At 32.7% G+C, this 16,574-nt stretch overlaps 3 protein-coding genes across 3 annotated transcripts; 1 reads left to right on the forward strand and 2 right to left on the reverse strand.

Annotated features, from left to right (window-relative positions):
- Positions 1 to 1,252: 1,252 nt before the first annotated feature.
- On the forward strand, positions 1,253 to 5,823 carry LOC8270471 (endochitinase A). Its single transcript, XM_002526851.4, has 5 exons — positions 1,253 to 2,202; positions 2,327 to 2,444; positions 3,378 to 3,492; positions 3,931 to 4,953; positions 5,224 to 5,823. Exons 1-5 carry the CDS (start codon positions 1,995 to 1,997, stop codon positions 5,464 to 5,466), a joined length of 1,707 nt encoding a protein of 568 aa, XP_002526897.1. The 5' UTR covers positions 1,253 to 1,994; the 3' UTR covers positions 5,467 to 5,823.
- A 964-nt stretch (positions 5,824 to 6,787) lies between these two features.
- Positions 6,788 to 9,930, reverse strand: LOC8270470 (clathrin light chain 2). The gene is made up of 3 exons (XM_002526850.4): positions 9,533 to 9,930; positions 8,761 to 8,914; positions 6,788 to 7,303 (listed from the first exon to the last, which is right to left on the reverse strand). The coding sequence occupies exons 1-3, from the start codon at positions 9,820 to 9,822 to the stop codon at positions 6,941 to 6,943; spliced, it is 807 nt and encodes a 268-aa protein (XP_002526896.1). The 5' UTR covers positions 9,823 to 9,930; the 3' UTR covers positions 6,788 to 6,940.
- A 2,936-nt stretch (positions 9,931 to 12,866) lies between these two features.
- LOC125370481 (E3 ubiquitin-protein ligase DZIP3-like) lies at positions 12,867 to 13,847 on the reverse strand. The gene has a single exon (XM_048376161.1). The coding sequence runs from the start codon at positions 13,705 to 13,707 to the stop codon at positions 12,958 to 12,960; it is 750 nt and encodes a 249-aa protein (XP_048232118.1). The 5' UTR covers positions 13,708 to 13,847; the 3' UTR covers positions 12,867 to 12,957.
- Positions 13,848 to 16,574: the final 2,727 nt, after the last annotated feature.

Raw genomic sequence — 16,574 nt, forward strand, 5'->3', positions numbered from 1 at the left:
ATATTTTAAAATTAATAAAAAAATTATTTTACCGTTTAAATTTTTTTAAAAAATATTATTTTTAAAATTTTTTTTAAAATATAGTAATGATTGTTTTTTAATTATTATTTTTATTTTCTTTTAGTTGTTTTATTAAAAATAAAAGTCAAAAAGAATAAAAAAATAAAAAAAAATTAATGAAAAAATTAAAATTAAAATTTTAATATTTTCAGGTAATAAAAAAAAATTACACCATATCTTTAATTAAAAAAACAGGGATATTTTTATTATTTTTCCTAGGTTATATATATATTCCTTGAATATACGGGCCTAATGAACTAATGGGCTAAGAATGTTGGTTATCCTTTTACATAGGATGGGTTTATTTTATTAGATTTTTAGATATATATATATATATATATATATTTATTTATTTATTTATTTATAATTTATTTATTTATTTTATCAAGTTTTAATATTGATAATTTTTGATTTTATTAATAATTATAAAAATAAAAAGTTAAATAAATTTATAACTTCAGACTAAATAAATGTAATTTTAATTATTTTAATAAATAGGTTAATAGTTTTTATTTAAAGACTAAACAAATTTAGATCTTAAAAGAATTATAAACATGCCTCTCATATACTATTTAAATTAGTTAAATATAAATATAAATTTTTAATTCTTATATATTAATTTTTGATATTTTATTAAAAATTAAAATTATTAATTTTTATCTCTATTTTACTCTCACGATCGATTTTGCCAAATTATTATTAATGTCATGAATTACAAATTCTAAAAATATTTAATTCTTTGTCCATATTTATTAAGTTTTTGATAAAAATAAATTTAAATATAAAATAAAAATTTAAAATAAAATAAAATAAAATAAAATTTAATAATATATTTTATATTTAAATTTTGAATTTACACATGTAACTAATAATCAAATATGAGTATTCTAAATATTTTTATTTTTAAATATTATCTGACTGATAATATATATGTAAATATTTAATATTAATAATAGTGTATTAGTAATTTATTTTTTATATAAATAAATATATAAATATAATGTACAAAATGATGAAATTTAAACTAGGATCAGAATGATACTCGGAGTAATTTCAAAACTCTTTCTCTTCGCATGTAATAAAATAAAAAACGAAAAAAGCACATTTTGCAAGAACAAATTAAAAAATGGAGGGTACTATGGTGATTATAGAATAATATCCATCCACCTAAAAAATAAGATAACAGTTTTATTATAAACAGAAAAGAAAATATATTTTTTTTAATAAAAAAAAAGGAAAAAAAAAACGTAGAGTTGAAGTGAGAGAAAGCTAAAACAAAAACCAGTGTGTTCTTCTCTCTCACTTTCTGACAGTTGTTGTACCTTTCTAACAAGAAAATCCCACCTTACCCATTATTATCCCTCTCCCCTCAAACCCCTCCCTTTCTCTTCCCAACACGAAACCTCTCCTCCTTCTTCCCTCCCACTCCTTTTTCACCATTTTACCCTCCTTTTCTCCTCTTAATTGCATTCATTGCCACTCTTCCCCCTTCTCTCTGTTCACTGTTCGCCTGTGATCTTACCTCTCACCTTATTTCCTTTTTCTTTTTATTTTTTTTTCCTTTTCTCTCTCTCTCTTTCTCTCGCTCTAGAACTTTTGCAGCAATGGTGCTCTCGTCGAAGCTCTCGCTCTTTCTCTCTCTAGGTTTTTACAGAACATTAGTAATCTTCTCTCTCTAAAAGAAAAACGCGAAATGCAGTCACTGGAGCTGGATTTTAGATCTAAATGTTACAGTTCGCTAATTTTGTCCGCGGATGGAAGCTTGTAGGTTAATAAATTAAACATACTAACGCGTTGGTTTTTTTTTTCGGTGGTTATAGTCGTGAGCGACAAGCTTAAGCTAAGCTAAGTTAGGCTTTAGGTTTTAGCTGTTTGGACCGTTCGATCTGTGAATTTTTGTGATTTTTTTTTTCTGAGAGAGGAAAAAGAGAAAGATGAATCGAAGTTTTAGGTCGTCGCAAGAGTCGCAAATGAAAATGGCGGCAGCAGCAGTGAAGCAAAGGCAACAGTTGAGAGCGTCAATGATGAAAGAGAAAGAAGAAGAGCTTGCTTTGTTTTTAGAAATGAAAAAGCGTGAAAAGGAACAACAGAATCATCTTTTACTTTTTAATAATACTGAAGATGATTTTGATGCTCCTTTAGGTACTTCTTTTCTCTTGTTTTTTTAGGTGTTTGCGATCTGATTGATGTAATTTTTTGTACTTTTAAAGTGATTTCAGGTTTTTGGATTGTAATAAACATTTCTTTGAAAAAAAATATGTTGCAGGTTCAAAACCTGGAACATCTCCGATATTTAATATTTCGTCAACGACAACGCCAGCAAGAAAAGTCAGTGGTGCTGATGATTTTCTTAATTCTGAAAATGATAAGAATGACTATGAATGGTAATTTAAGAAAAAGCATCTTTATTTATTTGTTTTGTTCTCTTAAATTTTGTGTTTAGGAGCTTCATGTGGTTATATTGAAATGACTTGTGAAATTGATTAGGGTTCTCTATTAGGAAAGTGAACCTTTTGCTTTATGTTTTCTTGGTCTTCTTGAGCTTGTGTTTTTCGTGAAAAGGAAGACTCAAGGGTCTGTTCCCGTTGGGTTTAGAGAAGGAAAGGGAATAAATGATATAACAATTGTTTTGGTAATTTTTGCTTTTGATGGAAACTTCAAATTGACCATGGTAGCTTTGTATGTACCTGCTATCAGTCCTATTGGATGGAGAAGTTCCAATTACAATCATAACTTGCTGATACCAAGTTGATTGCGTTCTGCTTTTCCACAAATTTCTCTTCCGAGTTTAGCTTCAATTGGAAAATGGGTGTAGTCATAAGTTCATTTGCTTAATATCTATTAAAACCTGTATGATATTGAACACTCTCATGGATTGCTGCTTCATGCTAGAGCCCATGCGGATACATTTTGAATTCTGTAGTAAACTCTGTGGTTTCCATTATCTGAAACAACTGAAAGATATTATAAGCTAATTGTTGAAAACCTTTACTGCTACCTTTCATACATGTGAGTTCTGTGACATGAGAAGAGTTATCGCCTGGCCTCTGTTTCTTGAGTTGGAGGGCAGCTGATAATTGGTTCTCCATGGAGTTTGATCATATGTTTTTTTGATATAGGAACAGCTCAAATTATTTCATCATACTAAACAGAGCTGATAAGGTTTTATATACTGCTTTCTTGTGGAACTTCAGATAGTTGGTGTATATTATTAGGCAAAAGAATTTTCCAATGTTTTACTGAATTCAGGTCATTTTCTTACATTCGTTTAACAATTTAAAGCTGATGATAACTTTCTAGTTGTCTTCTGTTTTCAGGCTTCTGACACCTCCTGGTACCCCTCTGTTCCCTTCTTTGGAGATGGAATCACAAAAGAGTGTCATGAGTCAGATTGGTACTCCAAAGGCACGCCCGACTGCCCTCAAATCTAGAGTAAGAGCACACTATTTCTTCTGGACTGAATCCCTTGTTGTTCATTTAGTCTTATTATATTGTAATGTGCTAGTAGAATCGATACTGTGGGACAGAACTACTTGTTCTACTTGGCTGCAAAGAAATCTTGTAACACATTTTGCCTTTGCATGAGTGATAGACATGCCTTAGGTCCTCAAGACTGGATTTGCTCTGAACATTAAACTTTGTATGAATAAAGAATTTGAGTCCCTAGCTGCTATAAAATTGAGATTACTGCTGAAAGTCCTATTATGGCTAAGCATGTTTTTGGATTTGTTAATGATTCCAGTAGAAGTCGTAGTTTATGAGTTACCAATGGTGGTTATAGTAATGTGCACATTATAATTTATGAGGTCTTGTGATTCTCTGGTTGATGAACTGATGATGCCAAGTTCATTTTGTTCATTGTGGTTATAGCTAGCAAACCCTCAGCCAGAACCGGCCACAAGGGGCAGCTTAGCATCTAAACAATCAGCTTCCTCCCCTGGGTTGAACTCTTCTGGTGCAGGGACACGCAGGCCTTCATCATCAGGTGGTCCAGGATCACGACCTGCAACACCGACTGGGCGTCCTACCTTGACCTCAACTGCTAAGCCTTCTAGATCTTCAACTCCTACTTCCCGGGCCACCTTACCTTCACCAAAATCATCAGTTTCTGCAACTAAGCCAACTATCTCTGCCACAAAGCCCACTCCTGCAATGAAGCCCACTTCTTCTGCAACAAAGCCTGCAGTTCCTGCAAGATCTTCAACACCGACAAGGTCTACTGCAAGATCATCTACACCAACTGCGAGACCCTCCATACCTCCATCCAAGTCCACATCAAGGGCATCAACCCCAACACGACGGCCATCCACACCAGCAAGTGCACCTTTGGTATCTGCTCCTCCTATTAAGTCATCTCCTTCAGTTACCAGGACAGCTCTGACAACAGCAAGAAATCCGGTGCCATCACGTGGCACTTCTCCTACAATAAAATCTAGGCCGTGGAAGCCCTCAGAGATGCCTGGTTTTTCACTTGATGCTCCGCCAAATTTGAGGACATCACTACCTGAGAGACCACTTTCTGCCACTAGGGGTAGGCCTGGAGCACCCAGTTCACGGTCCTCCTCTGTTGAGCCGACACCTAATGGGAGACCAAGACGGCAATCATGCTCTCCTGCACGAGGACGAGCCCCTAATGGTATTATGCATCCCAGTGGGAGCTCTGTCCCTGCAATTAGTCGTCTGCATGCTAAAGCTAATGACAATGTGAGCCCTGTCCTCATTGGAACCAAGATGGTTGAAAGAGTAATAAATATGCGAAAACTGGCTCCCCCTAAGCAAGATGATAAACTTTCTCCCCATGGTAACCTGTCTGGGAAGTCGTCATCACCAGACAGCTCAGGCTTTGGAAGAACGCTTTCAAAGAAATCTTTGGACATGGCTATAAGACACATGGTATGTATTTTGTGCTAGTTTTGATAATACTTCATAGAATTTAAAGCTATAGACTGGCTCTGATGTTGAATTGTTTCAAATCGATAATTATTGTATTGAGATAGTTACTTGTATCTCCTACTTTGTCGCTGATTAGTTTCTGAATTTAGAAGAGAAAAAAATCTCATCCTTATCTTTATCCTAGTATTATCTGATAAATGGAGATAATTAATCAAATTCAGTGGCAGACATTTTTAATTTGTTTATTTGATCTCCTTTCGTGTTGAGCAGGATATAAGGCGGAGCATTCCTGGTAATTTGCGGCCTCTGATGACTAATATCCCAGCATCTTCAATGTATAGTGTAAGGTCTGGTTCTGCACGAAGCAGAACAATTAGTGTATCAGATTCCCCTTTGGCAACCAGTAGTAATGGTAGTTCAGAAGTGAGTGTCAATAATAATGGTCTTTGTTTAGATGCGATTGAATTAGAAGATGATATTGGCAGTGAGAGAGGCGGCCGGTCTCCTCTATGAGGCAGGTGTGACTTGGGAACAAGCATCTGTGATATGGTTGCCTTTTCTATTCATATTGTGTATTATTCTTGGTTTTTCAACCTGCTTCATGGCTGAAAAAGAAACCAATACCTAGAAAAGAGAAGAGAAAACTGACCAGTCCTGCGAGTGCGGTGTAAAGTTTATTAGATTGCTTGGCAATTGAAGATTTCTGTAATTCGTGGTCTTTGTACTGTTAGGGAAACTAATTACGAGTCTTACGGTTGTTCTTTCTCAGCTCATTTTCTACAAGGTGAGGTATTCTGCACCAAAATTGAGGAGTATAACCCTTCTTATTGAACTCTAACGATCAATTAATCCCTCTCTTCATCACTTGCATTTAATTTCTCCCAATGAAACTTACTGTTGTCTTCACTTGCAAAATTTGAACTGCTCTTTTTTGTAAGAATCTCGTCTATTTTGCCGAGGATAGAAAAGGCCAAGGCAGACAAGAAGACAGAAGTTGCAGAGCTTTCGCATAAGGTTTTCTTTTTTCTAGAGCACTGTGTCACGTGGCTTAACAGATGAGAAATATCAGCCACAAGAATATGATTGTTTTCCATTGAACTCACTCAAATTTTCCCAATCTGACTCGAATTGGAGAGTGATTGCAGTGTCATAATAATGATGCTTCCAAGTACCCCCATTTAGCGATGAAACGGCAAATTGTGGAATAACTAGGATACTAGAAGAATATATTAGGCCATTGGTTCATTGATGCTCTTAGGTGTTAAAGGCAGTAAAGAAGAAAGAAAAAAAAAAAAAAAAGGAAGGAAGATTGCACATGGGATGTAGGCAGTCTCTAGCAAATATCTATTTCTACAGACCGTTGATGGAAGCAACCCAATAGGGCACCAGAAAGACAGGAGATAATAATAACCATAAGAAGATAAGGGGATCATATGCAATGGAATATTTCAAAGCTGGACCACAAATGTACATACATGCATACCTATAGCAGTTCAATAAATATTATTGAACCGCTGCAATTTGTAAAGAAATGGGATTCCCATGGTACTTCATTTGTATCCAGATGAAATCATTTAAGTAGCCTTGGACCACATTCACTCACTCTACTGAAAAATTGAATTTTAAGTAGATGGACCACACAAATCAGTATCCGCTGTTTATCAAACTATCTAGATTATTAACTGCAGTAACAGAATCATCTATACCACCTCCATCCAAAAGTTAAAATAGAAGGTCACCCCCGTCTCCTCAATTACTACAACCTTTCATATAAGATCAAATAACTACATGCCCATGATAAAATATTAAATCGAGCTCACTAACCTCATGCATGGAAGTTTTAACAATATTTAGCTTTGAATTAAACTTTGTTCAGGACACCATGTTTTTTACAGAGGAATGACTGACCATGTTAGTAGATAAGCTACACTACACGGTGAAGTCTAATACATGTAAACTAACAAGGGAGGCATATGGGAAACAACAATCAAGCAACAGCTACAGCCTCAGGAGTGGTTAACACAGGAGCAGCGCTGACAGGAACACTAGATGCAGCTTCATCGCTGGTTTTAGTATCCTTAGCAGGAGCTGCTGGTGGTGGCGGAGAAGGCTTTAGGTGAGGAGGTGTGTTGTGCTTCAATTTTATAAGTATCTGCCTCATCCTTGAGAGTTCAGTTGGTTTCCCTGGCTTTGGTCCTTGGATCACAGTAATGCCAGGCTTCTTCTCCTGATCCTTCTTTCCTCTCTTCTTCTCTATGGCTGGCACTTCATTAGGAATGAGCTCTGCAATGGCCTTCCAAAAATTCTTATCAGCCTCAGCATGGAACTTCTCCTGGTTGGCCACAAATACCTGACATAGAAGAAGAGACAAAGTCAAAAGAGTATTATGTGCCATCAGAGGTCAGAAATAGAACTTTGCTTTTTAAGATACAAACTTGGGGAAACAATTTTTTTTTTTTTTTTTTAAAAAAAAAAAGCAATTTAGCTAAAAGGATGCGGAGGATATGCTTCATTGTTATACAAAATCAGATATAGAAAATGCTGTTTATTGAATAAATTTTGGGAAGCCTATCCTTGTTTTGGGAATAAATTTCACCCTCTGTTTTTAAGGCAAAAGAACATTATTAGGATGCGGTCTATCTTGCTGGCTGCTGAGCTAACATCCAAGCTAAGCTAATCAACTTCCAAAAGTCATGCTAGTGCACAAAAGGTTTTTTTACCACAATAGACTGCATCACAAGGTTGTGCAGCTAACCTTCTAAATCAAGGGAATTATAATTTAGAAAACATTTTCCACAGATGACCTACTTTTACAACACAACAGAATATGTGATTTAGATGAAAAGTAGGATCCTTTTGAAGGCAAAGCCAGCTAGAGTGGCTCCACTAGAACAAAGTGGGAGATCTATAAAAGCAGGCCATGACTATATTAGACAGACACAATCATTCTTGTAATAAAAATCAATTAGGATAAGTCATAATGGTTAGGACCAAGGACCACACCAACTGCATAATGGGTGTTTCTTGTAATATAAGCTGAGGTGCCAGATTAGGATAAGTCATAATCGTTAGGACCCAGGACCATGCTAACTGCACAATGAATGTTTCTTGTAATGTCAAGCTGAGATACTTGAGCCTTCTTACTCAAGTACAGTCTATTTCCCTATCAGAGAATAGTTTAGAATGACCTGCACAATTGAACATAAATTGCTAGTACCATGTGTAGTTCTATAATTTGAGGTTCTATGCTTAGAAAATACACAACTAAGATTTAGGAACTAACCAATAGATGGCTGAAGAATAGGGACAGAGCAAAGACGATACAATCATTGATGGTAACCCTACATCTGATGTGATAGTAACTCCGCAATCAGAATAGAGATGCTACAAAATTAATAAACATCTATAACTCCTATATGATTTATCTAATATCCTAATCTATTTAGCCTTGTTCTGCATGATGTACTGTACAGACTAAAATTTCCTAGATCTCCATAGTACATTTACAGAGTGAGAGCAATCTTAACCGGGATCCATATAGACCATTATATAGTCATCACCAAACTTTAAGAAAAAGTACATAACTACTATGAATATTGTAGTACTATGATTATTTTCTAAAATTACAGCACATTGACAAAAGATCCAAACTAGAATTCATCCAAGTATGTAGACCATGCACCTACTTTCAAAAATTTATACAGAGCAGGAAGTAGATATTAATATAATTAAGCAAAATATCATTAAAAACTAAGAAACAAAAAACAGCATCCACGCCAAGCCCAAAACTAGGAAATTCATGCTTACCTTCTCCTTTTCCCTGTTAGTAGCTTTGTTATTCTCACAGGTAATCTCCCTCTTCCTGTAGAACTCAACCTTGTATTCATCAGCTTCCTGAATTATTTGACTCAATATCTCTTTCTCCCTCTTCTCTTTCTCCTCTAATTTCAAAGCATTCTCCCTACAAGTATCAAAATCACCACAACAGACAAATTACTGTCCTCTACTTAGAATAAACAACAAAGGCACTCCATTGAAAACCTCGATTACCAGGAAATAATCAAGTAGCTAAAACCTTTATTCCGTGGTGTAATAAACTAGCCAATCTAAGAAATAAATCAGTTCACGATTGATTGAAATTTTCCAAAAGACCTCTGATCCATGATATTAACCAAAATTCACTTATTCAAACAAGTCTCAATCATATTCAAGCCAACAAGAATCAAACTTTCTACACTCTAAATTCCCAAAAATACCCTTGATCATGAAATTATCAAAATTCCACTATTTCCAAACAGTTCCAATTTTTTTAATCTTTTAAACGACAAAATAATCGAACTTTCTACACTCTAAATTACCAAAAACAACCTTGATCAATCAAATTATCAAAAACTTCACTAATTCAAACAAGTTTGACAATTTTCAAGTTTTGCTGATTCATAACTATAATTAACCTCACCTCAAGAAACTACCAAAAATCGAAAATTTATAAAGCAATTTACTTCAAAAAAAAAGGAAAAAAAAAAGATGATCTTTTTCTCTCGAGAAACAAACAGAAAAGGAGAAAGATCAGATGTACCTTCTCCATTCTCTAAGAGCAAATCCTTCTTCAGCTTCCATACCTGATGGTGGCGGCAAAATCGGACCGTCCGATCCACCATTCTCCTCCGATGCAAAATCCACGTAAGCCGCAGGTTGATGATGATGCGACTCGAAAACGTCGTCGTTTCCCGTAAATGATTCGAATTGTTGAGAGTTGTTATTGTTGTAGTCATCGTAACCACCGTTATCGCCGTCGTCGTCGAGATGGTGAGCTGACTCGGTTTGATGGAGTGAGTCATCGTCGAACGAGTCAGAAAAATTCGACATCCTTCTTTATGCAATTTTGTTTTTTAATAAAAAAAGAGAAATAAAATTTTACGGACACGCGCAAAGGTCTCTCTCGGGTCGTTAGCAAAATGGTTGGCTAAAGGCGTGATTTAGGATTTCTACTGTGATTGATATCATATGTTTCTGTGGGCTGACCCATTTTGCTGATTAGTGCTTGGGCTTTGACCCTATATTTATAGAAACTGTAATCTTTTATTTATTTATTTTTGCTTTTTTTAGGCAGTTGGTATTAAAAAAAAAAACAATTAATTGAATTTTTTTTTGTGTTATATAAAGAGAAATTTGGGATCTTCAAACCGTATTCTTTTATTTGTTTTTATATAATTTAAATATCTCAAGTATTAACACATATGTGTACTATAATTTATGATTTTAACAGAATAGTCAAGTCAATTTTATTTTTCCTTTAGTTAAGGTAAGGTATATCATCACATCAAATAGTTTTTTTCTTATAATTATTATTTAGGTTGATTTTTTTTTTATTTTAACGATATAAGTTGATATGAAAATAATATCACCATCTTGGGTATATTAGGAAGATAATTTGATAAATAAGTATTATGATGATTGAATTAATTATAAGATACAAAATAATTAATTTTTTAGTGCATAATAGGTACTTTTAGTTTTAGTTTAGCATTGCGGTGCATGTTTTAATCACTAGACCATATAGCATCTTAGTCTTAGCTTTTGCTTAAAAATTGCTTCTCTATTCACAAATTACTATTCCTCAACTTTTCTTTCTTACAAGTAAACCCCTTCAAAACTCGAGCTGGATCGTACTCAAGTCGGGCTCAAAAAATTTCAAACTTTAGATCAAACTTGTTTATGTGAGTCTAAGATTTTAATCAAATTTAGTCTGTTTTTAAAAATATTTTATTTTATTTTTAAATTTTTAGACAGGTCAAACTTATTAGAAATTTTTTTAAAAATTTATTAGACAAAAAAGAAAAAGAAACAATATTTTTAAGCTCATTTAAAAAATAAGTGGGCATTTTTAAATTCGAACTCAGACAAACTTTAAGCACAAAATAAGAATTCAAGTCCAAAAATTTTTAAACGGATCTGAAGAGCAGAACGAATACTCAAGCCGAAAAATAAGTCTGATGAATCCTTCTATTTGAAAAATAACGGTAGATAAATTTTGGATATTGCAAAATGCTAAATACAATTATGCTCCATGCCACGCTAAATATTTAATATCATAAATTTAACATACAATGTTGTTCTTTATAGTTAATTTTAGAGAAAATTTTAGGAAATCAATTTGTGATTTAACATATTTTTATTTTAGAGTTTATGATTTATTTTTCTTTACTTTAATATATTGTAAATATGAAGCTTAGCAAATAACGGCCAAACTACATAATACCATTAGTAAGTGTTGATGTAGCATTTAAAATAAATTAACTATTGCGTATTACGTTATAATCACTTAACGGTATTATGCGATTTGACCGTTATTTGCTAACGGTCCTATTCATAAGATACTAAAGTAAAAAAAAAAAAAACAAACAATAATATTCTAAAATAAAAATACGTTAAATCACAATATAGTTTAATCAAAATTTTCCTTAATTTTATCAAGCCTAGCTTTCTCTTAAATTGGAAAATTTAAAAATTGTCTGATCTATCCAACACATAACAAAAATCATTTTCCTTATCAATATCTATAAGATTTCTAAAAGATTTACAGAAGGTAAGTAGCAATACTAACCAAGTCGTGGGACAACATAGGCTTAGGGATTAGAGGCAGGCACTTTTAACCAGTCTTTAGCTCCTATAAAATGGACTGACTTGACCTTAATGGCACAATAGAACGAAGCTATGATCTCCAACTTCTGACTAGGCAAATCAATAGTGAAAAAGCATAGTAGGCATCTCTTCATTTTAGATAATATATAAAAGGGTACAATTTATACCGAAAAATATTTATCGCCGGACCAATTATGTGATATTATAAGTTTAATATACAATATGTTTTTCATCATTAATCTTATCAGGCTTTATTTGCTTTTTCTCTTCCTTTAACTTTAGTTTCTCCATTCTCTAATTTATCATCCAAAACTCTGTTGTTGCATTTGAGGATCTCTGTGACCCAAGCATGTAGCTGATCAATAGCTGCCTCATCTATTCAACAAACTAACATATATTATAACCAAAATCATTTTCCTTGTCAATATTATAGCACATGGCCAGTAATTCCATTTTTTTACCTTAAGTGAATTAATTAAATTCACAGAGCAATAGTATTTCTATAAGAGTTAAAAAGAAGATTGCAAAACTAACCAAGTCTTGGGATAGTATGCCCTTGGGGGGTGCCTTATAATTAGAGGGCTGTGAAAGGCAGTGGCAAGCTCCTCAGACGGCAATTTTAGCCAGTCTTTAGCTCCTATAAAGTATACTGACTTCACCTTATATATATATATATATATATATATATATACATACACCCCCTTTCGGCTGACTGTTTGGCTAGCTGGAGCTGAGACTTGGTTGCTAGCATGAATGTTGGTGCGGGAGACTTCGGAAGTGCTAGTAAGGCTTTTGGTCGTCAGACTGGGCTGACAAGGTAAGCGACAGTGCTAATATATATATATATATATATGTGAATAGAGCACTTCCTGGAACTTTCTGATTATAAAATTTAGCATACTTTTATATAGCACTTATCTTTCCAAAATCCAAAAAGGAAATGATTGACCGGGTCATTGTATCTTTTTCCCTTTGATCTGATTAACACTTTCTTCTTCCCATTTAATTGCAGCAAGCAGAACCCCAACAACAGAAGAGGAAAAAGAAAACATTAAACAGAAAGCAACAAAAACAGGAATTGCCAGGAATGGAAATGGGCATGCTGCTTAAATTGGAAATTAAATAAGCCTTATATTTCACAAGCCAATTCTCGTTTTTCGACAGACCAGATATTGTTATGTAATCACAATATAAACATCAATATATCAATTTCAGCTGCTAGATAGCTAACTAAAATCAGAAATTAGCTCAAGCATTCAAGAATTCGGATTAACCAAATACAATTAAACATAAAAGAAAAATGTTTTTTGGTCGATAAACTCAGAGAAACCTAACATCCCAAGAACAGTAAATAATAAATCACGTCTCAGTAGGCATTTCATAGCGGCAGAGAGGACAATAATGGCTATTCTCCAACCATTTGTCGATACAGGTGCCATGGAACAGATGATCACAGGGCATCACAGCAGCAAAATCCTCGAGCTCCTCCAAGCATACCATACAAATTTGGCTTTGACCCTCCTTCGAACCTTCGTCGTAAGCAGTAGTCTCAGTCTCACTCACTTTCACACACTTCAATTTCCGGGACTTTGGAGCAGTCGGCACCATACCGAAATTTCTGCTTTCATATTCTTCCCTCGACTGACTTATAACATCATTAATCAGCATTTCTTCCTGATATATATGCATGCAGTGCTTCAGTACATTGACATTGAAGGGCAGGAAATTTCTGTTCTTCGATACACCACCTGTTGTAATTAGCCGACCAACTTCCTGTATTATCTCCAAAACCAGTTTCTCATGGAAACTTGAATCTATCAGTAAACGAGCAAAAATAGGCGAAAGATGTTTGACCAACGCCTGATAGCTACTAAACAACCCAAAATCGAAAAAGAAGGAATCTACGATAGCAGGTTGATCAGCGGTGGAACCAAGAAAGTCATGTCTACCATCGGCATGAACAAGAACAGATTGGTGCTCGACCTGGTAAGATAAGTTGAAGTAGAATTGCAAGGATGATGCGTTCAGGCCTGCAGAGTGAACATGTTTCTCCATGTCCTGCGGCGTCATAGGGGTGACCGTGAGATGAAGATGCTTTTCTCTGTGCATTATTAATAAATTGGAGGAGAAGTGGAGCAAAAGAAAGACAGCAGAATCTTGGAGAAAAGAATTACGGAATTGGTGCAGAAGAAGGTGAATACTGAGCAAATCAACTCAAAGAACTACACAGTTAGTGAAGAATGCGACACAGTTATATTATATATAGAAAGAGCAGAAACAAATTCTCTATTTGAAATAGGAAACCCAATTACTGGTTGGATTTGATCTCCTGGTTGCTGTAGGATTTTGCACCAACTCACCTTTACCTTATTAGCGTAGTTTTGCATGACTAGCATGCGTGTCTCAAGTCTAGTGGATACATATTTAAAGTGGTCCCATTTTGTGGGAGTCTAAATAGATGTGTAAGAGAAATTTCCTTTTCTGTTATTTAGAAAAAAAAAGAAGCTTAATATGAAGAAAAACAATTTGTATACTAATAAGTATTGCTCGTCACAAATTATTATTATTATTATTATAAAAGGTTATAATATAATTTTATTTAATTAATTAGTATATAATATAATATAAAATAATAAATAATCATATTAATCGAGTATTATTATAATAATAAGAATTAAACCTATCAACTTTTTTTTTTCTATTACTTCTTGTATTCAGATTTTGTCAAAATTTATATTCAACTTTTTGAACTCCATAATGGAAATATATATAATGTGCTATAAAGTAATTTATCAATTTCTTATAGTCTTAAAAATGTATATGAAAATATTATAGAATTAAAAAATATACACATGAATGAATAAATTTAATAGAATAAAATTAAAAATATTATACTTTTTTCTTTTCTACTTATTGTCTTTAATTTTTTTACGAAAATTTATAGTGAATTATTTGAACTCCACCATAGGTGTATATATTTGTCAATTTCTTATAGGATTAGAGATGTATACGAACTTATAATAGGATTAGGATTGGATTGGATTGGATTGGATTAATCACTAATTAATTCTATTAGAATTAAGAGATTAATAATTAATTAATTCTATTAAGATTAAAAAATTAAATTAATTACATATATATAGTTAGAATTGGATAAAATTAGTAATTACTGATTAATTATAAGGGTATTTTCTTCTCTTTTCTTTCGTGCTTATATGTATTATCAACTAAAAAGGAGAAAAGATGGCCACTGGCAACTCCGGCTAGGTGTAACTATATGAACTCTATTTCCTAATTAAGATCAAATTACTCGTAGACCGGATGCCATATAGCTAAAAACAAGCACAACAAAACAAAGATGGGCAGTAGACAAGGAGAAAAGTTGATTTTATAATTACCTGAGAAGTCCATAATTAGGAGACCGCCTAACTGTGATTATTTCTTCATAAAATTCACAAATTATGTTGCGGGTGTGAGATTTGTGAAGAGCTTTCATAAGCACAAGTGAGATGTTATAGTTAACAAGCAAACCTGTGAAATTTAGTATGCTAAAATTCAGGTCAGTTACTTGACTAGTTTCTTTATGCTTGGATGGGGATTGTTGCAAATATTCAAACTAAGATGGAAGGTAGACGTCAGGTTTCCGAAAGTGGGTCGAAACTTAGGGATTAGTTAACTAGAAAAAGATTTGATCCACTTTTATGGAATCATTTTGGTCATTATGGGTCTGCAATTATTGACTTTAAGAAAGAACAAGATGGGTTCAACAATGCAATGATGTTTGAGAAGGATTTTCAATTGAACGATGTTCTACTCCTACTGTGCACAACCTTGCACATATATAATGCAACAAGGCTCACTTTAGTCCAGAATGCGAACCTCAAATACACTAAATACGAAGTCGGATTTATAGTACACTTTTCTAGAAGATGCTAAGCAATTGTAGAACATAGAACTTAAAAACAACCCAAAACACATATCCTAAAAAGAGACTGAGCTTTTGATGGTCCAAAGGATAACAAGAACAGCCGGCCTGCTCTGTGCCTTTTGGGGGAAGCAAATATCATGTAACGCAATAAGCGTGAAGGATAACAAATGAAAATGCAAAAATAAGGAAGCAAATATCAGGTAACACAATAGGCGTGGAGGATATAACATATGAAAATGCAAAAGAAAAAAGGGGCAAATAAGCCTTTAACGTTTGGGGCGATGAGTGAATAAGCCCCTAAATATTTTCTTAGCGTAAATAAACAAATAAAAATCTTTTAGTTGTGCATTATGACCCTAGTTATATGGAGATTATATTTCAAATTTAACAGCATTGTAATATCAATCATACTTTCGCAACTAGTAATATTTGAGAAAAATAGTATAATTTATGAAAAAATATAAAAAAAATTATTATTTTTTATAATTTAACAATATATTTTATAATTATAAAAAATTTAATATTTTTATAAATTTATTAATTTTCGTAAATCACTAAATCTCGTAAAAGTAATCAATTTTTTATAATATCAATTATTTTTTCGCAATTAGTAACACTTACGAAAAATTAATATAATTTGTAAAAAATTTATCATTATTTGTAATTCAACAATATATTTTTCAATTATTAGTATTTTTTTTGTAAATTTTATCATTTTTCATAAATCATTAAATTTCATAATGTAATTATTTTTTTTTTAATATCATTCATTTTTTTGTAACTAGTAACACTTACGAAAAATTAGTTTAATTTATGAAAAAATATAAAATTAATTGTCAATTTTTATAATTTAACAATATTTTTTACAATTATGAAAAATTTAATAATTTTTAATATTTTATTAATTTTTATAAAATATTAAATCTTACAAAAATAATTATTTTTATAATATTATCTAGTTTTTTGTAAATTATAATTTATGAAAAATTAATATAATTTATAAAAATATAAAAAATTACTTTTTGTAAAGTATTATTACTTTTATAAT

This window comes from Ricinus communis, chromosome 6 (genome assembly GCF_019578655.1).
Source record: "Ricinus communis isolate WT05 ecotype wild-type chromosome 6, ASM1957865v1, whole genome shotgun sequence".
Lineage (NCBI taxonomy): Eukaryota > Viridiplantae > Streptophyta > Magnoliopsida > Malpighiales > Euphorbiaceae > Ricinus > Ricinus communis.